The 25,061-nt window shown below is 39.9% G+C and overlaps 2 protein-coding genes across 2 annotated transcripts in view; one reads left to right on the forward strand and one right to left on the reverse strand.

The window, feature by feature from the left end:
* Nucleotides 1-10,934, forward strand: part of LOC143368026 (plasminogen) — a 95,305-nt gene extending 84,371 nt beyond the window's left edge. The window contains exons 14-16 of the mRNA XM_076810359.1: nt 1,717-1,950; nt 7,710-7,940; nt 10,771-10,934. Of these exons, the coding sequence (XP_076666474.1) occupies nt 1,717-1,950; nt 7,710-7,940; nt 10,771-10,934 (629 nt within the window). The remainder of the gene's footprint in view (nt 1-1,716; nt 1,951-7,709; nt 7,941-10,770) is intronic.
* On the reverse strand, nt 2,019-5,846 carry LOC143367933 (uncharacterized). Its single transcript, XM_076810201.1, has 3 exons — nt 5,642-5,846; nt 4,379-4,858; nt 2,019-2,089 (listed from the first exon to the last, which is right to left on the reverse strand). The coding sequence occupies exons 1-3, from the start codon at nt 5,844-5,846 to the stop codon at nt 2,019-2,021; spliced, it is 756 nt and encodes a 251-aa protein (XP_076666316.1).
* Nucleotides 10,935-25,061: the final 14,127 nt, after the last annotated feature.

Here is a 25,061-nt window from a genome sequence, read left to right on the forward strand (position 1 = left end):
GGAATATCAGAACTTAAAAATTAATGCTAAAAAGAAAGAACAAGAAGAAAAAGAAGAAAGAAACCGTTCCCGATTATAAGATTTAAACATAAATAAGGAACAAGATGAAGAGAAAGCTACATTAAGAAAAAAGAGATGAAGAAGAAGCAACACTGAAGAGACAAGAAAGAAACGAGGAGAAAGCCAGATGTAAAATAATAAGGGAAGAAAAATTAGAACTGAGGAGAAAGGAAAAAAGCGAGGAAAAGGCAAAATGTAAAACAATAAGGGGGAAAAACAGTACTGAGGAGAAAGGAAAAAGATGAGAAAGCTAAGTTCAAAGAAATAAGAGAAAAAATGCAGCAGTCGTGAAAGGGATGAAGGGATCTAACAACACGAAGCAATAATTTTAAGTTTAACACAAACTGGTAGTTTTATTTTAATAAATATTTTTTTTCCAAATTATAAATAGTTGTATTTACTATTATGTTATAACACCTCTCCATAAAAGATGTAACTTATTCTAACCTGAAACGGCAACATATTATGTGAGCAGAAATTGTTACAAATTGTGAGTAGAAATACAGACATCGCTATTTCTCGTGAGCAGAAATACGAACATTTCGAGCGTTGCATTTAATTACAAATTACTAAATGTTAAATATCTTGAAATATCTTTTTTAAATATTTTTTTAATTAGTTGATGTATTATTAAGGTATTTCTCTGCAAATTTTGACCACAAACAAATTTTTTACACCTTCTTTATGACGAGTAACCTCTGAAATGAGTAGAAATTGGGACATTTACCTTAGGTGCTTTCTTTTTAAGAATGATGTATTTTGAATTCGAAAGAAATTGTTTGACTGCCAAAATCTAACGTAACAAAAAAATATTGAGAAATCAAATTAATGACATTTTATACCTATTACTGCGGGTGAAAAAGAGCAGTGTGCCAACTACTGTGTACCCAATACTGCAGATGGGCATTCTGGTCTAGCACGCGAGCTTCATTACCATTTTTCAGAATTATTTATAAGCTATTAAAGTAAGTGTAGTACACTACATTTTTATCGACATATCGACTTTTCAAAATTCAAAAGGATTGTTGAAACCTTATTGTCTTTCTGTTGACATGTGGCCGTTCTGTCTGTGGCATGGCATACATCAGTTTGAAACATATGTGGAAGTGAAAATATTTCTGACTCTATTAGTTACAACAATGTGAAACCAAAATCCTTTTCGGAAGAGCACAATCTGCAATAGGTGCCGCTACACTTTTTGTGTAACTGTAACTCTATGTATCAAACTTTAAACCCAATTTGTAAGAAGAAAAATTGCAATTAAAACGTTTATGCCTTTATAAAAATAGTTTATCTCTTGAAGCTATTATATAAAGGCACCTTACTTTCTTCATATATCTGTGTGTGCAATAGAATATGAAGATATCACTTGCAAATGTTATATTTAAACCGGGGATCCAACGGGAAGCTAAGCTATGCTATGCGATGCTATGCTATGCTATGCTATGCTATGCTATGATATGCTATGCCATGCTACGTTTTAAAAAAATTAGCTTCAATACATTCTTATGGAACCGTGTCCACCAAAAGCTACGTTAAAACGTAGCATCGCATAGCATAGCTTAGCTTAGTTTAGCTTAGCTTCCCGGTGGATTCCTGGCTTTATAGAATTTAAGTGTTACTTAACATTATCTAATAACTAATTGTAATTTGCAGAAGCATATACGTTTCTAATTAGAGGAGATGGAGCAGGTAGACGTTTATATATTTTGCCTGAATATCGTGTTGAAGGTTTACGCTTTGCTTTGAAAACTTGGGAACCAGATGAACCAGATTCTATTTCATTCGTCTTTACAGTCGATGAAGATTCAACAAAATCACGTTACATTCTTAAAATAGGGGCTTTGGATAACGAAAAAGTACTTCTGTATTATGAATCGGAAAGTGAAGGTAAGTAGCGAAAACACATTTTATAAGACACAGTTTGAAAATCACAGTGATTGTTTTCATATCACCCTTTATTTCAAATTGATCTTCGATTGAGAAGAGAATGAAAATATACAACGTTTAAATGTTATATAGTCGAAATCTATAATTTTAATCAGGCATTGAGATACACATTTACTACACAGGATATTCCAGAATTCGTGGTGCAACCAGAAACGAGGTGATTCGTTATGCAAAAATAAGTTGAAAATATAGAATTAAATTTTTTCATTCAGGACTTTGTTTTCAAGAAAATTGATTTTAAAACTTGTCTGATACACGCGAACTTGACTAATAATTAGCAGAATTAATCAGTCAATATGCTACAACAGTAAATAAAATTGTTGGAAGAATATAGTTCGGACTCGCTCGTTGGGTGTGTGCGGGAGCGCGAATGCCCTTTTGTTTTGTTGCGAGGTTGTTCTCTTCACTCCGGCTAGTAGTTAATCCCCATAAAAAACTTTAAAAAAATAAAAAAATTACGCCAAGTACATGAAATCAAATAAATCACAAAAAATAGAAGATAATAATAAGTACAAAATAAAAAAAAAGATGAGAAATCAAAATGAGCTGCAACCCTGATAGCCAGATCTGGGCAGCAGAATCTGACGTCAGAACTGCAGCAGTCTGTGTCCGCATTTGGCTGCGTTCTGATGTGCAGAGCCTGAGGTGCAGTGATGTCGGATGGACAGCAGATCGACAGCAGATTTCGCCGTCTGCTACGCACAGCAACAGCGCCATCTGTAGGCAATTGTTTGATAATTCTAGACCTCAGATGGCGCTGTTGCTGTGCCTAGCAGACGGCGAAATCTGCAGTCGATCTGCTGTCCATCAGGCACTGCACCTCAGGCTCTGCACATCAGAACGCAGCCAAATGCGGACACAGACTGCTGCAGTTCTGACGTCAGATTCTGCTGCCCAGATCTGGCTATCTCGCGCGACTAGAAACACCTCCTGATTGGTTGACCCGATACCGGTGTCAACCAATCGGTACTTTTCAGGCCCCAAATCGCGCCACCTATTTCGCGTGTCTTCGGCGCGCTTCCACCGTAACGGGGGTGAGATTTGGCGGGAGAAATACTTCTGGCAATGCAGCGGGATTTCCCCCAGGCCCCCGAGGCGCGTGACGTGGCCGGTCGCAGGCCGCCCGGCCTCGCATCGAGGGTCCTTCGGAAACTCGAGGTTTATGATACCCGCAATAACTATTAAGGCCATAAACGAAAGTCTCGAAGGAAAACATGCTTTGTTCAAAATTCAGTCACGAAAGGAACGGAAAGCGGCTTACTCAAAAATAGTTTTGCTGACGCGCGTGTCATAAACCATGCCGACCATCTGCACGCCAAATGTTCGTATTTGGTCGTGCCGATGGTCGCTACAACCTAAAAAATTAACGAATTAATGAATAGCGTGGCAACTACTGTGGATTTTATTAAAGTATTACAAATATCTTTCACAAAAAAATTGAAAAGCATCAAGGAATATGTATTTTCAGCGTACTTTGTTCACTAATGTAACTTGCTCTACATTGCAAGCAATAGACTATAATTTTCTTAATTCTTAATGCTATGTCTTTTGACAAATTTTATCGATTTACCTTATTTGACAAATTTCCATAAACTTGTGCGAAACAAGATTTACTGTCTATCTATCCTTCTCCGGACAACCTTCAAGCCTGTGCATCCCCTTCATTTCTATCCAAGCCTGAGCGCCCCCTTCATTTCTATCCAAGCCTGTGTATCTCCTTCATTTTTATCCAAGTCCTGTGCGTCCCCTTCATTTCTATAACCTTTACATAAAAACTCTAAATTGCTGGTATGACAATATCTGGCAATTTAAATGCAATGCAATTTGTTACAATATATTATTTTGTACATGCATGGTACAAATTGCCAGATACTTATGCGAAAGAAGATGCTTCTCTGTCGAACCTTCTACGGACAACTTCCAAGTCTGTGACTCTAAATAAAAAGTCTATTAATAAATTTTTGCGACTTACCTTGTTAATTGAAACAATAATTCAGTGCCATATGTGGTGTAAAAACTCGTGACATTTCAAACTATTTTGACAACTTTCCTTATTTGACACTTGGTAGGTTATAAAATTCAATAGTATACATAGGTATAAGTACAATGACGGACGACGATCCCTGCCGAATGATCCCGAGAGTCGACGAACGAAACATATACTAGTTTCTTTTGGCTGAAGGTATGCGTGTAACGCGTATACGTATTATGTTGACGAAAATTTTGACTGGAGAAGAAGAAGAAGAAGAATCATAAGAAAAATCTTGCCGTTTCCGACAGATCAATGATACGATATTACGATATCTCTGTCATGCGTGGACCGATTTTATTGAATTTGGTCTTATTAGAAAGCTTATATGCGGTTTACTTAAGAAAACTGCTTTTAAATTTAGAAAATATTGCAGCCGTGATGAATTCGTGTGGAGGCAGCATTTATTGGAGCTGGTGTATTTGGTAACAGCCTTCGTTCCCTCACTGACGGCGTGCTTGACGAGTTCACCAGGCAGCAGCAAACGTACAGCAGTTTGGATTTCCCGAGAAGTGATGGTGGATCGTTTGTTGTAGTGAGCCAGACGTGATGCTTCAGCAGCAATACGTTTGAAGACATTCACAAAGCTGTTCATGATGCTCATGGCTTTGCTGGAGATACCGGTGTCTGGATGGACTTGTTTCAGGACTTTGTAGATATATATAGCGTAAGTCTCCTTCCTCCTGCGCTTCTTCTTCTTGTCGGTCTTGCTAATATTTATCTGGGCCTTGCCTGCTTTCTTCACAGCTTTCCCACTTGCCTTTGGCGGTATTGTAGAATCAGGCTTCGAGCAGAACGGGTCGTACTGGCGAGCAAAGACTATGTGTAATTAAGGAAATAAGTTTCAGGTTAGGTTGGATTAGCCGTGCGACGAGTAAATGATAGCGGTAGCGACAGTCGACATATACAGGGTGTCGGAACATGTACTTGGCGTCGAGACGCTACCGCGTCTCTAGATAAGACCTGCGGCGTACCGGCAGGGGGGGGGGGAGGGGGAAACAAAATCGAGTAAGCATGCCACTGCTGAAACGTATAGCGCACGCGGCAGCGAGGAAGGCTGCCGTAACTACCGCTCCATGCGGTTGAGGTATCTCGACCGATGGAGTGCAGGCCGCGGAAACGACCAGCGACGATGCCGCGAATCGCCCCCGCCATAGACATATATAGACGGAGCAGAAGCTGAGACTTTCGGCGAGGGGAAGGTAGGCTTGGAGGGGAAAAGGCCGAGGTTCAGATACAGGCACGTCGGTTAGCTTCGGATGCATTCGGCATCTATAACCACTGCGTTACCCGATTTACTCGTATCGCTCCCCTTACCGTGAACCTTGCCACCCCCCTCAGCTTACGCTCCGTCTATATATGTCTAGGGCCCCCGCCGCCAAAAGGCGACTGGATTGCGGCAACGAAAACCCTCCTCAACGATGGGGATCACTCTCGTCGAAGATGTTGAGAAGAGACCGCCTATAGCATGAGTACGATCAGTACGCCTCTCCCAGATTTCTCCTGTGCGGTTCCACGTTCGTGTGTCGACATTAGTCCTTGTGCAATATCAAGTTCTTGTGTAAGCACCCGTTCTAGTGCGTCGACAGGCTGAGTATCTACGTCTTTTTGAATTCTCCTCCTCCACGGTTCCCAGAAGGACAGAGTTACCCGCCATCGATCTCCCGAACAGATTCACCTCCGTTCTCGAGAGCGTCCCTACAGCCTCTGTCTCATTCGCGGGCTGTGCCCACTGGGTGAACTGATCCCAGGCTCTCCGACCACGGTCTAAAGGCAGGGTTGGCCCGCCAAGACACCGAACGGTCATATCGTTTCTCCTCACCCACTTCGCCGAACCGCTACCGACCGACCACAGCGATACGTGCCGCGACTCGCGATAGCTTAAGGTTTAGGCTTAGCCGCTTACACACTCTTTTAGCATAGACTTGGCCGAGATACTTGTACCTTAACATCGAATAAACTGTCGTACTCTACCTTATTACCTCTGCGCCTAGTCATTCGATCGGCGGCCCTGGACAACCGTCCTGAGCTGACGATACGGTTCCTCCACCGTCCCACCGGTAATCCCGCGAGTAACGGTTACGTAAAGCTCATCGAAATCAGCGAGGGCCCAGTTCATCGGCAAGTTTACCAAATAAATTGTTTTATATATATTTGAAAACCGGTAATGTCACCGACGGTATAGGATACCTCTATTACCTAGTGTGTGATAATAAATCACTATCGATCATCACTATCGACAACTATCGATAACTATCAATGGTCGATGGCCCAACTATCGGAAACTATCGATAGTGCCGACAATCGATAGTTCTGCACCACTACTGTCTTGCCTCGGTCGTGGCTGGTTGTAGCGGGTCTTATGTCCTATTTCTCGGTAAATTGTAACTGTGTAGGAATCAGAAGAAGGGAGGGGATGCAATTATGACCATCCACCTCTGCGGCCCTACTACCGCTTGTTCTGGATCGAAGGCAGGTAATGACTGAACTCACTGTATGTGTATATATGCAGACTTTACTATGGCTTGCGTACAACCAGCACAGGATCGCCGGTGGACGCGTGACACGAGGTCGTGGTAGGACGCCGGCATAACCGTGTCTGAGCGGAGAGAGATCCCGCTACTTCGCAAGTCTGTTACCAAGTGCCGACCGTGTTCGCTAGCACTTGACCGGTTCTCCACTCCCGCACAGTCCGCAGGGGGGGGGGGAACGCGGCTCCCCACAACTGCGGGAAAGCGATGCGATCTATCGGCGCGGCGCGTACTAATCACTGTTGTCCCGGATCGCGGAGTGGGTTAGGAGCCTCGCTTACATCCCTTGGTTTTTCCTCAGGTGCCTACCCGAGGTCCCTCGTGCCGGATGGGATTTTACTACCGGTTTCTTTTGTTCAAAACCGCAAAATCTCGAAATTCGAATCCATTTTTCAAGTTGATCCCATTTGATTTCGAAGTTAAAAATGGTATAAATCGATTCATATTGGCGAGATCTTTCCAATGGTGGATAGCAATCGTTGTGACGCTCATAAGTCAGTAATCCACCAATCCTATTTGTCCGTAGCTAATTGGCTCTTACACTGTTTTTACATAAGTAGCGTTGAACCATGGACGTACCAGCTGTACCATCTTTTAGCACTATTGGTAACTTATTTCCAAAATGAAATTGCATTAAAATTCTATATTATAATGTTACCATTGGCACGTAGATCATTTTCTGATAAATTTTTGTTTTATTAACTTTGGCACTTACAGTGATTTGTGCAAGGACTGTTCAAGTGCCATAGCTTTGTTTTCGTTTTTGTTTTTTCTAAAAATTACTGAATTTGTATAAAGTTATGATTAAAAAACGATGGTGACACTTTATGTGACGCATCTGTAGTAGCCCACCAAAATAATATTAGACAGATATTATATTAGAGAATAATATTACAATAATATTAGAGTTTTTGTATAATATGAATTATCGTAATAACCAATCTTTCATACCAATAAATGTACACGTAAAACGGTTATTCCTGATACATAAAAGTAATAGGACATGCATTACTTAATTTTGTCCTCATTTTATAGATTGACTATTCATTACGTGCACATTTGTTTTAAATTTTATCCAGTTAAATTATTTCACAACTGCATACAACAGCTAAGTGCACAAAAGTTTTATTTACTTACAGCCATTGCGTTAGTAAAAAAAAAAACGCTGCCACATTTACTTTTTTTGGGAAGATGGAGTACCTTCATACTTCGCATTCCTCGAGGACAAATATTATTATATTACGAAGACGACCCTGTACCGCTGTTTGAATGGAGCCATTCTAATCCGATGAATGCTTTCCTTCCTACGTACTATTACTGTAGTAGTGAAAGAGGACGGACTGTTGGCATTGCTTTTGATCGCGAAGCAGGTAAGTTCACTATTTATTGCCTACAAATTCAGTAACATGTCCAACAAACAGGGGACCCTCTACGACCATCCGCCGCTGGTACACCACAGAAATAGTATGCGTGACAAGTACAAATCAAATCTTTATATTTTTTATTTTAACATAATAAGAATATTTCCAACGTATGGATGAGATATTTCTAATAAAAATGAAACCAAACACGACGCAATTCAGACAAATTTTAATTCCGCTGATAATATATCATGGTTTTATAATATCAATACTTTTTTATATTAGTCAATAACAGATTTTCTTGAAATAGAAGATAAAATTTGTGTTAGGTGGTGATTTGTGTTTAAAGCTGTGACATATTACTAAGAAATAGGGAGAAGGTATTAACGAGTTATATGTGCATTTATAATTGTATACTGTATAGATATGCATAAACATAGATATATTTGTCATAAAATGTATTTGCTACATCAAGCCACTTTGCTGGCATTAATGGGAAGTGAACCTTTACTAGCATAAATCAAGCGAAAAGTATTCATAATTAAAAGTTTCAGCATTTAAGTAACACCTCCCACCCCCTACCCCCCTCTGGAGGGGTTAACTTTACTCGAATACTAATTTTAACCAGAACATCAAATTCTGCAGCCTAACCCCCCCCCCCCCCAACAGCCGTTTGTACAATGAATAGTCGTGTGCTATTAACGTAAACATCGGACACGGGAGATTTCATATTAGGGGATTGGAGACTATATACGGAGCCCATATGTTGGAAATATTCTCATTATGTTAAAACAAAAAATATAAACATTTTATTTGAGCTTGTCACGCATACTATTTCTGTGAAGTACTTGTCGGCGGATGGTTGTAGTGGGTCGACAGTTTATGAGCTGTCTCACAATGCGGATCGCCAGATATCGTCAGAAATGTTCGTCCGCTGCATTCCTACCGACGCGAACATCCTCGAGAACATTTGTACACCGAGTTCTGTTCTTTTTCGCGGCGGTGTGGATACGATGAAAACAAACGAAAACGTTTGTGAACAATGTTTTTGTTCGTGTTCGCCTTGGTGTGGACCCGGGATAACTGAACGGAGACAGACATTGGATAAGAGGTCGATGATGGCTACCAGGAATAAGGTCACACGTAGCAACGACCTTTCTGGAACACCATTTTCAATTGACTTTACGGGACGGTAGGATATTGTTGACTAAGTTAAGGATGTTGTCGTGAAGACTGTCGTAAAGAAGCCACGGAAAAAAGGCCTCGTGCGTTGGGACTAGAACCCACAATCTACGGATCCTCAGCATACTAACCAGCCGCCTAACCTGTGCTCAGGAATTAACTGCTCTTTTCGGACGTTTTTCAGAAGCCCTCTTTCTCTCGCTGCGCGTCTTGCCTCCCGCGAGGGCCATAATGCTCGAGGTATCTCAGGGTCGTACCACATGAACCGCACGGGGCGCGTTGACAAAACAGAAAAGAAACGACAATAGTGCTCTCCGAGACGATGTGGAAATCTATTGATACAAATGTCGCCCTCATGTAGCGCTCTCCAGCGCAGGGCCCTCTCACGCGCCTGCTTCCCCTTCCAATTTTTAGCTGTGACAGCGCGTGTCACCGTGTGTCACTAATACACAAGTCGTATGGGGTGTCCGAGCTCGCTCGACGACGGAGACACTGGTTTGTCATGTTTGTCCTTTTAGCGTTGCGCAGTATTATCCCTGACAACGCGAACGAGAGTGGGAGAACCCCGAGTGTACGCATACACGACCTTGGAGAGCGCTGGTCAAATGCGCCACGCGCAGTTCATGTGGTATGCGCCTGACGTGGCGCGAGCATTATGGCCGTCACGGGGGCCAAGACGCGCAGCGGGAGAAACAGGGTGTGAACTCTGAAAACCAGCTGACAAGAGCAGTTAATTCCTAAGCCTGGCCTAACCGATTTCACTAACGCCGACTCTTCCGAGTCTCTTCCGGGTCCCTCTTATGTGCATAGGAGTTCCTGATCCAACACTAGTTCGATGAAATGTGATTAATTCGGCCCTACAAAAAAGGATTATTTTAAAATCTAATTAAAATAGGTAATTATTTAGAAGTTTTCCGTCCTAACCGATTTCAATGATTTTTGGATATGTTATCGGGAACACGATTCTGAACAACTTTTTCCTATACATGTTACCGCCGCTCGACCTTCGTTTCCGAGATGTTCGTGAAAAACTTCCTTTGACTTATTCCGACGCAAAGCATTCCACTTTCCAACTTGTTCCGGGTATTAGTATTGGTTTAGGCTAGACAAGTGCGGGGGGCGCGCGCCCGCTCGCGGGCGCGTATAAAGCGTGGTGGCGGACCGATATGAGTCGGGGTGTTGAGGGGCATCCGCAAGTTTCTGGTTCAAATCTCTAAACTCACATCAGTTCGCTATCATGCTTTACGCGCCCGCAAGCAGGCGCGCGCCCCCTACCCTAATCTAGCTCCAACCACTACTAATATCCGGGACAAGTTGGAAAATGGAATGCGTTGTGTCGGAATAAGTCAAAAGAAGTTTTTCGCAAATACCTCGGAAACGAAGGTCGAGCGGCGGTAACATGTATAGGAAAAAGTTGTTCAAAATCGTGTCCCCGACAACATATCCAAAAATAATTTAAATCGGTGAGGACGGAAAACTTCTAAATAATTGCCTTAAAATAGTATTATTATGGTTTAAAAGATACACATTAGTTCTTATGGTTTACTTAATTAAAAGTATAAACACATAATATTTATAAAATGGTTTACGGCTGCTGTTGAAAATAAAAAACAGTATTTATTTCTATTCTAATCACGCTAATTTTTAATAAAAATAGGTTGTCATATAGAAAACACAAAGACTGATCGACAGTCTAGAATTTTACCGCTATCAGCGTGGAGTCCAAGAGAAGTAGTACGTCCAGACCAAGTAACAATTCATCTGCGAGGAAAAGGTGCCATTTCGATACCGTTACTTCTGTTTCCTGCAACTCCAGGGTAAATATTAACATTCTTAAAAACGTAAAGCAGAAGAAGGTACTATGATTTATTTGTTGTCTTTATTTAGGTGTTGTCTGTTGTATAATCGTTGTATAGTGTTATCACTTGCTGGCCCGAAACATGGGTTTGGGATTTTTCATTTCTCGTCCGTATACAAGCAGATTTTGGGCTGGGATAGGGCTTTTCCGAAAAGGAAGGTTCAAGGCGGTGCGCTCTCCTCATGGTTCAACGAGATTATGTTGATATCTCATAACATAAGTGTCCAAAGTAGAGCAAAAGTAGAGGAAAAGTCGAACCAATACATCCGCAAAATTCAAGTATTTTTAGGCCACTAAAATAGTTTTGTGACTCAAACGGTGAGCAGAGCGGGCTGCATTGAATCTTCCTCTTTCGAATGAGTCCTAACCTAGCCCAAAATCTGCTCATAAACGGACGAAAAATAAAAAAACGTGACTGCATTCTCAAATAAGAGTTCCGCCATGTTGGCGATAATACAGAGCAAGTCACGTGACAAATTCAGTTCAGGTAGTGGATACGAGATGGCGCCTACTCAGGGGGACTGCCAATGTGGAATTATAGCAAAACTGAAGCGTTACCTGGATACATGCGCTACAGTAAAAGCGTCATGCAGTCAATGTATGCATTTTCGTAATATTATAGGTTAGGTTATATGCATTTCAGGCATACATTGACTAGAAACTGCTGGGAACTGTATGCATTTACTAAAATAACGCTATTACCGCGGCATGTACATATGTTATGGTAAAAGTACATAGTTAGGTAAATGTACAGGGTCTGTTTATTAGGTGCTAACTACTTCCCCTCCCTCGGTTTATGGAGAATTCCCCGTCCCGAATCTTTCTCGATAATCCGGGGAAGTCTGTATATGCTCTAAGATTGTTATACGATGCTAATATTTTAGGCCCTAGAATCTACGGTATTGTCAATGTGCAATTGACACGCGCGCCACTTCACACGATCGTTCTACTACGTTCCAGAACAGAATGTCCGTCTTGGGCGTCGTTATTTCGCATTCCTACGGCGATGTAAACGAAAGTTTGTACATCGAGTGGATTACATATATGCGGGGCAAAAAGTCGAAGGTCAAACCATGTTGTTGGTTTAGCTGTTGCTGAACGAGTGTTTAACGCCTTAGCTATGATTATATATGCGACGCCTACAAGTATTATTAATAACAATATAATAACCTAACGCATCATGTTTGGGATTGGCCCAAACGGCCACAGGCTAAGCCGGCGCGGACTCGCTGTTGAAACCGCGCGGTTTAAAGGCTCCCCCAAACCAACGCGAATATCCGCTCCGCGCCGCGGATCAGATAAGGCAGCAGTTTCTTATACGTGGTGGCTTATGGGTAGTGTTATTTGATCCGCGGCGGATCCGCTCCGCGCCGCGAAATTCGCGTTGTGTTGGGGGAGACTTAACGCGACCAAATCGCGGTATGTACGATCGCGGTGATGAGATAGGTCGGGCCATCTGTTAACGCGCACCTCAGCTAATTAGGCAGCTCTCTCGCTTCATCGCGCGGTCGGCTTTGTTCCGCCGGTGCGGTCCTCGTCCTCCTCAGGGCGAACAGCCGCTGGGTGGGGTGCTGACGTCACAGAATTCGGCGAAACAGCCCGATCCATCACCGCGAAAGTCCTCTCTTCTGCGAATCGTTGACACGATAAGTACATTGTTATCTCGCGCGCTCGCGCTTCTCTGGAAAGTTCCAGGACTTTCTTATACGAACTGCTCGGTGCGGTTTCTACTCCTCGCGTACTTTCGCGTTATAATAACTATGTTCTGTGTTATTTGTTGCTAGTTTAATTACACATACTTGTAATATAATGTGAACAACGTTTTGTAAATATACAGTGACCGTGACCTTCAAACTTAACGGCTATACTTAAAGACTATCCTTAACGACTATCTTATACTCTAATTAATTCTTCGAAGCTTCAACTTTCGTGCGCGTACACATCATGATAAACATAAGATGAACACAATTATAATAAACATGAGATGAACACAATTATAATGTCTTTCTACTTTCATATGTACAATTTATATTCCTATTAGGAAAATGGTCGAATTTAAACTCTTTGGCTATTTATCGTGGCAGACAACCTTCTAGCAGAAGCCCCAAATCCTTCATATAGTGGAAAACGCATTGTTACCAATATGAGGTTGCGCGGTACGCAACAACGCCGCGGCGCCATCTCGCGCATGCGTGTCGTTTCCCCACCGCTAAATACCTTACAACGTACGGCATTTCCGCCCCACTCAGGGTGCGTTCCGATTCGCGCAGTGACGGAACGCTTTTTCCTGCGTTTCATGCGAAATCAAAATGGATGCTAGAATGGACAAAGAAACGTTGTTTATAATAACCTCGATACTATTAAATAATAGTGATAATGAAATCAGCAGTTGTGATTCGTCTGATGAAAGCGAAAATGAAGATGATATTAACTTGCCATTTAGAATCGGAAATATTATAAATATCATTAATTGTAAACAAAACGCTCGGAGAGATTGTGTTTGCCTAAAAATTGACAGATTATGTAAAACGTGTCATTCCGGGATATTCGAGAACGATATTCGAAGAACATTTTCGGTAAGTAATAAGTATATAATTATACATTTGTATTAAAAGACATGAGATAGATTTTCTTCAAAATAATAACGTAGAAATGTGGCAGTTATAATTCTTTTTCTATTTCCAATAGAGAAATTTAAATAATCGAAGATTGTAGAAATAAATACGCATGCGCGTAGTGACTGCTTCTCCTCTGGTTGCGTTCCGATTCACGCATACTGCGCATGAAGTGCAGAGACAACCGTTCCCTTTTAGTTACTGCGCGCAGTAGTGGTGCAGAGAATTCCCTAGAATCATTTCACTTCCGGTGCAGCGAGCGTGTAGCAAACGCAGATTCACATTGTGAATTTTTACATTTTTAAGAGAAAAAGGAACCTGCAAACATGAATATTTTTCCAATTTTTTTTACAGTTGTGTTTGGTTAATCAAAAGACAACAACCCACACCCAGGCCAACTGAAAATTCAAATTTAAATTTTCGCCTATTTAGTATGGCTCCGCCATAGCCTTTACGCAGTTCGATCCTGGATAAATTGTTTCCAGTGCCAATAAATTCGCTTCCTTCTCCACATCTATTTTATGCATATCGGAGCGCCTAATATATTCTGTCTTTATAAAATTGCCTGCCAATAATCTCAACAATTCATAACATGCAGAGAGCAGACAATGAATTATAACATTCAAAGTCTGAAATAGTTTGTTCATGTTAACAATTACATCTAAGGCATGAGAAAAAAATTCCAAATACGCTTATTTCCACCGCGAGGTCGAACTCCTTTTCAGATGCTGCGTCGCCATAGCACTATATAAAGGTCCCCATTAATTTAAAACTCTTTAAACACAATTCGACACTGTCAGCCATCTGGTTCCTGATGGCTGTAGAACGTTTAGTTGTTCAACGTTCATGAACTGTTGCATCTCTTCTAAAAGAATTTCTCTATGAACGATGGCAAACATTACACGCATGTGATGCCACCAAATGCATCGAGTGGCAGATGCATGGGAACACACACTTGTCGGGATTGTCTTTTAACAGACGGGAAGTCAATGAGTTGTGTGCTCCCACCATGACATTTTCATTATCAACTCACACCTCAACCATATTGCTGAGAGACAAAATGTTCTTCTTTAAAGAATGTATCAAACAATTGTATAAGTTGTCTGCTTTAGCATCCGAAATACTAATTAAATCTAAGAAATATGTCTGTATCTGGTCGTTGTGGACATACCGTATCAAGAAACATAAAATTTTCATGTCAGTTATGTCTGGGGTTTCATCTATCAACAGAGAAAAAAATTGGCCATACTTCCGAATGGCCCCAGGGGCCTATCAACATGAGGTTTGAGGGGAAAGGTGGGGACGGGGTGTGGACCCTAAATCTAAAATTGTTGCTTCGGAAATTTATTAGTTTCCGAGATATTAATAAAAAAACTTTTAGTATATCTGTTAACTTAATCCGACATAACGCATTCCACTTTTCAACTTGTTCCGTGTATTAGTATTGGTTGGGGCTAGATTAGTGCGGGGGGCGCGCGTGTAAAGCGTGGTAGCGAATCGATGTGAGTTTGGGAATTTGAACCAGAAACTTGCAGATGCGATCCATCCTATTATACAGGGTGGATACCTATTACTCTATTGATAGTCAATACTCTACGGGGGTGATTCTTTGGGCCAAAATAAGACGAAAATATAGAATACAATTTTTTAATATCGCGCTTTGTTTTCGAGATAATTGGCTTTGAATTTCAGCTAAATACGCGTGCCTTTTAAGCGCCTGGAGGGGGGGGGGGGGGCACGCGGAGGTAAGGGGAACGCGGCCAACTGTCCGTAGAATAAATTGCAGGGAAGCAGAATGGATCCCCTTTAGGGCTACGTGTACGCAGATCAAAAAACTAGTTTGTAAAAAAAATTAATAATAATTTTTTATTAATATTTTGGAAACTAATAAATACCCGAAGCTAGAATTTTAGATTAGGGTCCACACCCCCTCCCCACCCCTCCCCTCACACCTTGTGTCGATCGGCCACTGGGGCCATTCGGAAGTATATCCAAAAAATTTGCCTTGTAATATTTCTGTGGATTCTGCAATAACGGACTTGTTTATTACATTCTTTACAATAGCTCCCATTTTCTTTTTGTTTAGAGTCATGTGTGGGAGTATGTCTGGCCTTGCCAATATCTTCTGCAGCATTTTAATAAATTAGCAGTAGGATTGAAATAGTCTATTATGCTTTACTGCAATCCTGAACAGCTAAATGCCCGCGGGGCAAAAATTTCCGGAAGCGTGGAGATAGAGCATCGTAAAACGCTAAGCCACGCCTTCATGAGCAACACTATCGTGGTGGGGAGTGTTCGTGAGTGAGGCGGCGGATGCCCACTGAAGCTAGCAGCCAACTTTGCTCAGATGTATGACTTATAGCGAGAAACTGGATGTTTTGCAATGGAAATTTGTGTTGCTGTTTCTTGAACATTTTTTAACTTCCCCAAGAAAATTTACAGAGCCACTGATACAGGTTTAAAAAATATTGACGCATACACCACGTATAGAATTATTTATTTCACAATATTTTTTTAAAGAAAGGAGTACATAGAGGTAAAAATTATATATAATAAACATATATCATACATATGTATTTACATATAAAAATAAGAAAAATATGTAATTAGTACATATAATAAGAGGTAAATAAAAATACATAATACAAGTACTAGATGTAGCAGTATATACAATATGTACAAGTAGTAGTAGATATACATCTTGTGACATCTGCGGCCGTCGCATTAATCCCGTTGACTAAACTGATACATCTTTCCTTCCTTCACTCCCGGATCTTGCTATCTTTCAATGTACCAAATATTACATCATTCTACGTATAAATAAAAAAATATTAATTCGCAAATTAGTATTGTTTCAACGACATCTTTTCTGACTTCTCTCCTGAAGCGAGGCAAAGTACCATGCTTTGTCTCTTTCGTAGCCTTTCATCGTTTAATTAATAAAAAATTGAACTTAAACGTGATTACGTCACCAATACCCTTCTTTTCGCGTTTTTTCTTAATAATTCAATTCTGGAGGGTGGGCATACGAAAACATTGGGTGGGCAAACGTGACCAGATCGTGGACAATCGTATCCTACTTTTAAAAAATTGAAAAGTGTTCATGGAGGGTGCTGGTGAAATCTTTTTTGTCCATAACATTTTTTTGAAGGGTGGGCAAACGAAATTTTTTGTTGGGCAAACATGGACAAACGATGGACAAACGAATGCCGCCGAGTTTTTCTAAAAAATCGCTTTTGTGGGTGCTATCTTCACAGACCAACTGGCAACGCATAACAGTTTTGTTCCTACAAGTGTATTTCGGCAAAGTTTCGACGGATTGTTCTTTCTGGGGGGGGGGGGGGGGGCATTTTTGTGCGTTTTAGAATACAAAAATCGACCATTTGGTTACCAAGAGACCGTTACTCAGGGTTCGGCGGAATTAATTTGCAAACACAGCTACAGGAGTGGTTTCGATTTTCTCGAAACCATGTTTTTCGATTCGGGGGCTATGAAATTTCAAGATCGACTAGACCAACTTAGTCCAAGTTTTGCATTCATTATCAGCACACGTGTGGCTATCGTTCATACCAGAATTATGATAAAATATTTTGTTTTCAAACTTTCATAGACCATTAGAGTCGAAAAAATGTGCGAAAATCGAAACGTAAGTTTCAAACCGCCGCCATTTGCTTAATTTTCAATATTTTTATGTCATTCTGGTACCGACTATAGCCAAAGGCATACAAATAAAGAATCTCTTTACATTTTTTATTTGAGATCACCAGAACGAGCCTAATCATGGCCGCAGTGACCCCATGTTCTTTTTTCACGATTACTTTAAAGCAGTCAACAGTGTTTGATTTTCATTTTTCTGCATTGACAAAATTTGTAAAGATAGTTTTAGCAATAAACTTAATAATAATAAAATTTATGGATTCTTTGTAAAAGAAAATCGAAATACGGCGACGAAAACGCTTCGTCAGACCAGAATACACCTAAAAGGTTAAAACATTCAGACACAAAAATTGTAGAAAAAATTCAAAGACTGCTACAAACAAATAATCCAATAGTTATCCCTTACGTCCGATCTATGAATGCACTACATTATGGATAAAATCACCAAGGAGAAGACAAGAACATTAAATTCTGTGGCTGCAGAAATAATATTAATTGAATAAAAATTTAATTTATCAATTTATGAAAGTAATGATATAGAAACAACTAGCCTATTGTTTATCAACACCATAAATTTTAAAAAGAGCATTAAATAAAGTATCACATACACAGTTTGCAAAAGCTTTTTACAACAATTATGGTTACAAAATTGAAAAAAAAAGAAACATTAAGTACATGTGAAATATATTAAATTGTCGGCGTAATTTTGCGGCGTAAATTGCATTCCGATATCTTTTATATTTCAAAAGTCATACGAAAAAGACACCAAATTTTTCAATCCGGATCACTAACGCGTCAGCGCGGTCTGTCGCAGCTGGACCGTGGCATAAGTAGGTATTTCCATGGGGAACGGGATCGGCGCGATCGCACTCTTAAATTGGCTACCGTTTTCTTCCCCGTCTGCTACGTTAAATTGAATATACTCTGGCGAAAGCCAAAAGCACCCTGCGGCGTCTACTGGCATCTAAAAGACCCTTCACTTTCAACATCAGCTCATAGATGGCGGAAGTATCGACGTATGATTGTAGTAGAATGCGTGCGTGAAGCGGTCGTGCAGTATTCATCTGTTCACGCGCGCGCGGGTTGCAAGATAAATGGATGATCCTGTATAAGGCGCCAACAGTATTGGCATTTCGCTTTTATAATATACACCCTCACTGCAATGTGTTACACCTTTAAACAGTGTTGATTATTTACTTTTTATACAGGTTTTTTGTGATTACACTGAGCGAAACGGACCACAGGGTATTGTTCACCAAAAATACATATCCGAATGTAACGATATTCCACATACAAAGGACAGCAACGCCTTTATTTACAACACATTCGTGGACTAATATTACAATAAGGTAAATATCTGCATTACCTATAACAAAGTCGTGTAAAATATACCAATTAATTTTCTATTACATAAATAAGATTTTGTTATTCATGAAGTATTCCAAAAGGAATGAAAATTCTAATAAAGTTTCAAGTCAATATACTAGATTAATAACAAGGAACATAACCTAGATCGTACGCTTCGATTTTAATCAAACATTGTACAGAAATAAAACGTTCGGCAATATTCGATACGCATATTTTATCAGTTGACGTAATTGCTAATTACGGGGTGAAAGCAGCTCTCAAAGTTGGAAATGAATAATCTGTTTTGTTGAATTTCTTGGAAAGTGTTGAAAATAGAAAATAAGTTTAGGTGGCACCAGTGTAAGCATTAATTACCTCATTTTCATTTATATTTTTGTAACTGTTATACCGTACGATTAATAGTTTCAAAGAAAGGAATTCGTTTACAGAGACAACACCGCGAATGTAGTCGAAAATTAACGGCTTTGATTTCATAAATCTGCATAAACATTAAAAATAGGTGTTTGCTTAGAAAACATTTTCTACTCAAAATAGCGTTCCTCATTGTCTGTTATGTTTTTTTTACATTGTCATGAAGTATAACCCCATAACTACGCGAGACGTGACTGCGGTTGTGTTTAATTAATACTTCTTCCTACTATCATACAATATGTTTATTTTCTCAGTTTGATGTTTGTAACACCCAATTTTAAGCAAAAACTATTATACGGCTACAAAAGAAAGTTACAGAAACAGGGGTCATTAGGGCTTATATTGCCGTTACCTAAACATTGTTCTCTATCTTCATTGCTCTTCAAAAAATTCAACACAATAGTGTTACATGTACGTCACTGTGTGCTCACCATGGATGGAGTGGGGCGTGTGCCCTAACGCGCTATGCGCGAGGGCGTCCGCTGTTTTGTATGTAACACAGTCCAAAGAATAAAACTTTTTTCCTGATCTGCAATATCCACTGGGCGATCCTTGTAGAGTTTCTCGTCCCAAACACGAATCTGGAAGTAGAATTCCACGCAATATTTTTGTGTTTTTACGAAAATGGATTGTGTTAGGATGGATATTTTCTCGACCAGTCCCAATTAAACACCATACCGACACTTTTCTTGGATAGTTTCTTCTTCAGAAATGTCTGCATAATCTATTTTCGTAAACACGCAAAATGTTTGCTGCACATCCGCACTTTTTTAAACTTTGATGGCCATTTACAACTATTCAGAACTCCCATATTTAATGTCTGTTTGTACTGACATGTTCTACGAACTCTCCCTTAACATTTAAGACCAAATAGGACTCTCTAGCGTTCTAAAAGCAATATAAAATCATATTATAATATCTGTACATTCAGACCAGTTTTCTGTAATTTTAAGGTGGTCTGGAAGAACTATTGACGTATTTTCCAACGCGACGAACGTGTTTCATTATGAGCACACTAATCGTCTCTTATTCTATTTCTTTTCCATCGGCGTTGACTCTGATGGCTGGACTACTTGGTCTGTAAACTGTATTCCAATGGGTAAATAAAACTTTAGTTATTAATATTAAATCTCTATTTACTACAATTAGTGTTAACTTTGCGGTGAAAAACAAATATTAATGAATGTAGATATAGACGGACCTCCTGTTGATGGTGCCTGGTCAGAATGGGGACCGTGGGCATGCAGCGCTAGTTGTAATGGGGGCACAGGTATTCGAAGACGTCGTTGCAATTCTCCAAAACCGAACATTAGAGGTGAACCTTGTGTCGGACCACATATGATGACTGGGCGCTGCAATGAAATTCTTTGTGGTGATATAACAAAAGGTAACTACAAGAATTGTAGTCGAATGATGGGTGACTACGACTGGTTCCTTGTAAGAAAAACTGTCTCAATGCGGCAAAAGAAACAGAAAGAGCCAGAATTGCTTTTAAAAAATAAAATAAAATACATTTAAATTTGTTTTCATTGAAGACAAATACGTAATTCGCCAAAAAAAAAAACAGGAAGAAATGCAAAAATAGGGAAAAAATTGAAAATAGGCACTCCCACTCTATCGCCCATAACTTCCTTATTTGAGCATGGATTTTGCTCAGGTTGGGCTTATTTTCTTCGTAAAGGTGCGCACCCTGCGTAAAAAATAAGAAACTGGACGTCACAGGATAATTTCTATGTCTTCCAAGCTATGTAGTGAATTTTCGATTTCAATTTCGGCCTCAAAATATTACATTTTTCTTAAGTTTCGCCTGGTTCCGCCTAAACTATTGGTCCGATTGGAAAACAATGTCTGAAAAAAATTGTATGCAATTTAATTACCTTACATAAGAATTTCATAGTCGATCACAAATAATTTTTTGGATTTTGTAAATTAGTATTATCAAACAAAAAATGGTTACGATATTAGCATCATTTAAACTACATTTCTGCAGTTCCAAATTTTTTTAGATTTTTCGAGCGGCGGAATATCCTTTGTTAGTTACCGACTTTTAAACAATACATTCCAGAAATTAAGCCTTAAAATCCCAAATATGATTTATAGTTTGGAACCACAGCCCTAGTTCGCAAAATCGTAAAGTACTAAATTCCTTTTTTACTTGATTCACCTAAATGTTTTAAATTATCTCTGAATTTTAGAATATATTATGTGCACAATACTTGATCTCTAAATAAATAGATTGGTAACTTATTTAATTATATGTTATTTTATGAGCAGATACTGTAATGTTGATAAACCGAAATAGTCGAACAAACCATACTGCCCTTTCTGTGGAGGAGTTGCATTCCACGGTGATTGCGTCAGATTCTGATATTATTAAACTAATTAGTATGGAATCTCCACGTTCGGAATTGCAGTGGTCGTTAAATGGTATCTTTGTGCAAGAGGAACCGGGTAGAGTGGAGTTTAATGATTACGATATAGGTACGTATTCACTAATGTTTGAAAATTTATCTAAAATATACAGTATGGGGTAAAATGTGTAGCATAATGGAATATAAAGAGATATTTATACTTCATATAAAAATAAATCGGAAAAAAAGAATAAAATTTTCTCGTATAATCTTTTGTTTTCTGAATAATCTTGAATTTGAAAATTCATCGAAGACGAACATTTTCTCGAAAACAAAGTTTTGTATAAAGCCGTGTATCCACCAATTCCGAATATCTGATAAACGTTTGCGAAGGTGCTTTGAAACATTTGCTGAATATCTCCATTAGATATACATGCTTGCAAGCAAAAAGTCATTCACGAGCATTCGTCGCCAATCCGTGAAAAACAAAGTTTGTGCAACCATGGCTCCTACCAGAAAAGTTGTTGCAAGTGTTCTACTCGCACATAGCTTGTTTAAGAAAAAAAAAACAAGGAAAAGAAAAGGATTCATATATTTTGGATTTTTCATTTTTTTACCACCTGAAAACGAATAATAGAAGTGGTTTATTTAAAAACTTTCCGTTTAAACATATTTAAATGCTTATAATTCAATAATAACTTATATCGTTGTGTTCGCCAGAGTTCATAGAACAATTTAACGGAACAATCAACCGAATAACTATTACCGTTTCGACAGAAAAGATGTTCAAAGTTGAAAATTTGCAGTTTTTTTTAAAAATCCAATTTCTCAAAAACTGAGGGTGATGGTGACAAACGGTTTGCGAATTCGTTTTCAGCGCACGAAAACCTATAAGAAACGGCTATTGAATGTTACAGAATAAAAAAAAAGTTCAACTTTGTTGGACAGTGTAACCCAAACAAACAATACTCCCAGTCGATAGAATTCAGGTCTTCTAAAACACCTGTGTAACGTTCCGCTATTAGGAAACAAATGAGCGTCGCAGGTTCTCGAGAGGAGAGCGGCGTCCCCTCGGGTATAGGATAGGTGGGGGTTCGTTGATTTGAAGTAAGGGATTAAAATCAAAGCTTTTAAAATTAACAATGACTTTTATTGAACACATAATCCTAATAATAATAATAATAATAAAAATAATAATAAGTAAATAAGTTAATCAGTTAATATTTCTTACAGCTGCGATTATATGTGGTTTTATGTTTTGTGTTTTTTTATGTTTCTTGTATCTGTGCTATATACATATATACATATATGAACTCGGCCGCTACCGTTTCCGGAGCGGTTCTCCATATAATTGACAGAGTTCTATACTCTATGCTCAACATTCTCCAGTGAGTGCGGCCGCTACCGTCTCCGGAGCGGTGCCCGACACTCTTGGCAAAGTTCTATTCAATGGTTCTGCAGGCCTTGCCTTCACTAAGCGGCTAAGCTGTTACCTACTAATAAGAGCAACGCTTGAAACCTCCGCGAAAACAAAGTTCTCAACCTCACAAATAATAGGTCTAAAAAGGAGCACCAGTACCTTTCGACACTGAGAACCAGTCGCTACCGTCTCTGGAGCGTGCCGTAATTCTTAAGGTACCTCTAGGCTCTAGCATTCGTTTGGTCACAGAAATGTATTCGAATTGAATGTGCCGCTGTGCTGTGTACGCCTTCTTTTATACAAGAAAATTGGCGGGTTGGCACATGCGCAGTGAGTTGTAAGTTGTTATTTTGTATTTTACTCGCTTATTATATTACATTTTGTCTTGCGCTTTTGTCAGTAGCTACATTTAATTATTCCTAACGTCTCTATGATATTTGTTCCTTTAATATTCGCTTAAATCATAAATTATATATAAAAGTATTTACAATGGGTCTGCGCGGTAATACAGTACGCCTTTGTACGGTAACGTAGAGTGATTCTATTTTACCGACAGTCGGTATTAGCGGGTTCGAGTCCCCGTGGGATGTTGCACCTGCCTAGTTCCCCCTCGTACAGTCATATCTAAAATTGGGCTCGGCCGTGGAGATGGTTACGCCGCGCACTGGATCCGTAATGGAGGATGGTAACTGTCTGGAGAAATAAGAGAATCGGAAGATTGCTGAATACAAATGTTTGCTGTATTAGTGAAAACAAGTTCCAATATAGAATTATTGGCGTTGTGGATAGAGTTCTTCTGTCGAAGATCACACACATTACAAGTTTTACGGCTACCTATCGCATCACCAGAATCTGGGTTGGAAGACAACGTGGTAGGCCCGCCACGAAGAAGGAAATCAGAGTTCCGTACTATCTGCGTAATATTATAGTCCACAACAATCAAAGTAAAAGCTGTCGGATATCGGATAGACACCTCCTCGATACTGTCGGAATCCTCATTGAACTTATGTAATGTAGATGCCGGCGGAATATACACAGAACCCAAGATTAGGCACCGCGATTTAATGTCCACTAAAATAAACAGCTGCTCAACACCATTGGACGATACTCCAATCACAGAACTATGAAGCGCTCTGTCGATCGCAATCAAAACTCCGCTTTCTCTGGAATGCTGGCTGGTATTGGCATCCCTGCCGTACCGATAGACCATGTGCGAAGTAACTAGGAAATGCTGCTATTTAACCAAGTTTCGACTCAGATAATGGCATTGAAGTTGACCCCGGAGCACGTCACGTTGTGGAGAAGATCGTTGATCTTAGTCCTCAGCCCCCTCACATTTTGGTAGTTCACCAAAAAATTCAGATTTAGTTGACCTCGGCGAAGATGCCTTCACAATTTTTGGAACACCATGAACGTGTCTAATGGTTTTCGAGCTGTCTCCGCTTTTCTTCAATGCCTTCAGTTGATCCCTCAATTTCCTAAAACTACCCTGCTGCATACGTGTTTTTGTCGTCCGAAATTCTGCATGACCCCATGTAACGAAACTTGTTCTTCAGAACACAGATCGCTTCAATAGGTGATCCCAGGATTATGCGAATCGGCCTTCTATTTGAGTTATCCGGGTTACCAATCCTCTGCACCCGTACGATATTGAAACTCTCCGGCTGGATCTAATGTAGGATTGCTTCAACTTTCTCCCTGTCGTCCCTATAAGCGTCCTGAAGCGAGATGTTAAGAGGTTGATCTGGTCCATGAACAATGATATTTGACGATCTTTCCCGTCTCTTATTCATCTCCTCGATAATAGCATGGGTCGACGACTCGACGTTAACATTAACAGCAGGATCCGATAATTTGGTTTCCAGGAGACTAATTCGCTCCGTAAAGCCAGATGCAATTGCCCTGATCTCATCCACATCTGATCTACACTCAGCCCGCATTTCCCGCATGAAATCGGCCAGCTCGCTCCGAATAAGCTCTCGAATGTCGTTTAAAGTCGGGATAATAGAGAATGACACACCCGATGGTGACTGCGTCCCCATTGTTGTGGCATTATCAGATAGCGTACCGGTTGATAACTGTGTTCAGAACGCTGTCCGAACTCCGTTTTGTCAGAAACTGAACGAGAAGTTCTCTAAAACTTGTTTGAGATTGCTTTCGTTACACAATAAAAGGATAGAAACTTGGGAACACTATTTCGTGGTTGGATCTAGTCAAGCGTTTAATGGCCTCCAGCACAGCACGTGGTGCCAGTGATTACAATTCTGC

Source organism: Andrena cerasifolii, chromosome 4 (genome assembly GCF_050908995.1).
Source record: "Andrena cerasifolii isolate SP2316 chromosome 4, iyAndCera1_principal, whole genome shotgun sequence".
Lineage (NCBI taxonomy): Eukaryota > Metazoa > Arthropoda > Insecta > Hymenoptera > Andrenidae > Andrena > Andrena cerasifolii.

What these genes read in the sequence shown, in the direction of transcription:
- LOC143367933 (XM_076810201.1), bottom strand. Translation starts at nt 5,846, where the DNA reads ATGACCGTTCGGTGTCTTGGCGGGCCAACCCTGCCTTTAGACCGTGGT. An exon ending in GGAGGAGAATTCAAAAAGAC is followed by an intron (nt 4,859 to 5,641) that starts GTAGATACTCAG and finishes AATTACACATAG; the next exon opens with TCTTTGCTCGCCAGTACGAC. An exon ending in TTTAAAAGCAGTTTTCTTAA is followed by an intron (nt 2,090 to 4,378) that starts GTAAACCGCATA and finishes TTAAAATTATAG; the next exon opens with ATTTCGACTATATAACATTT.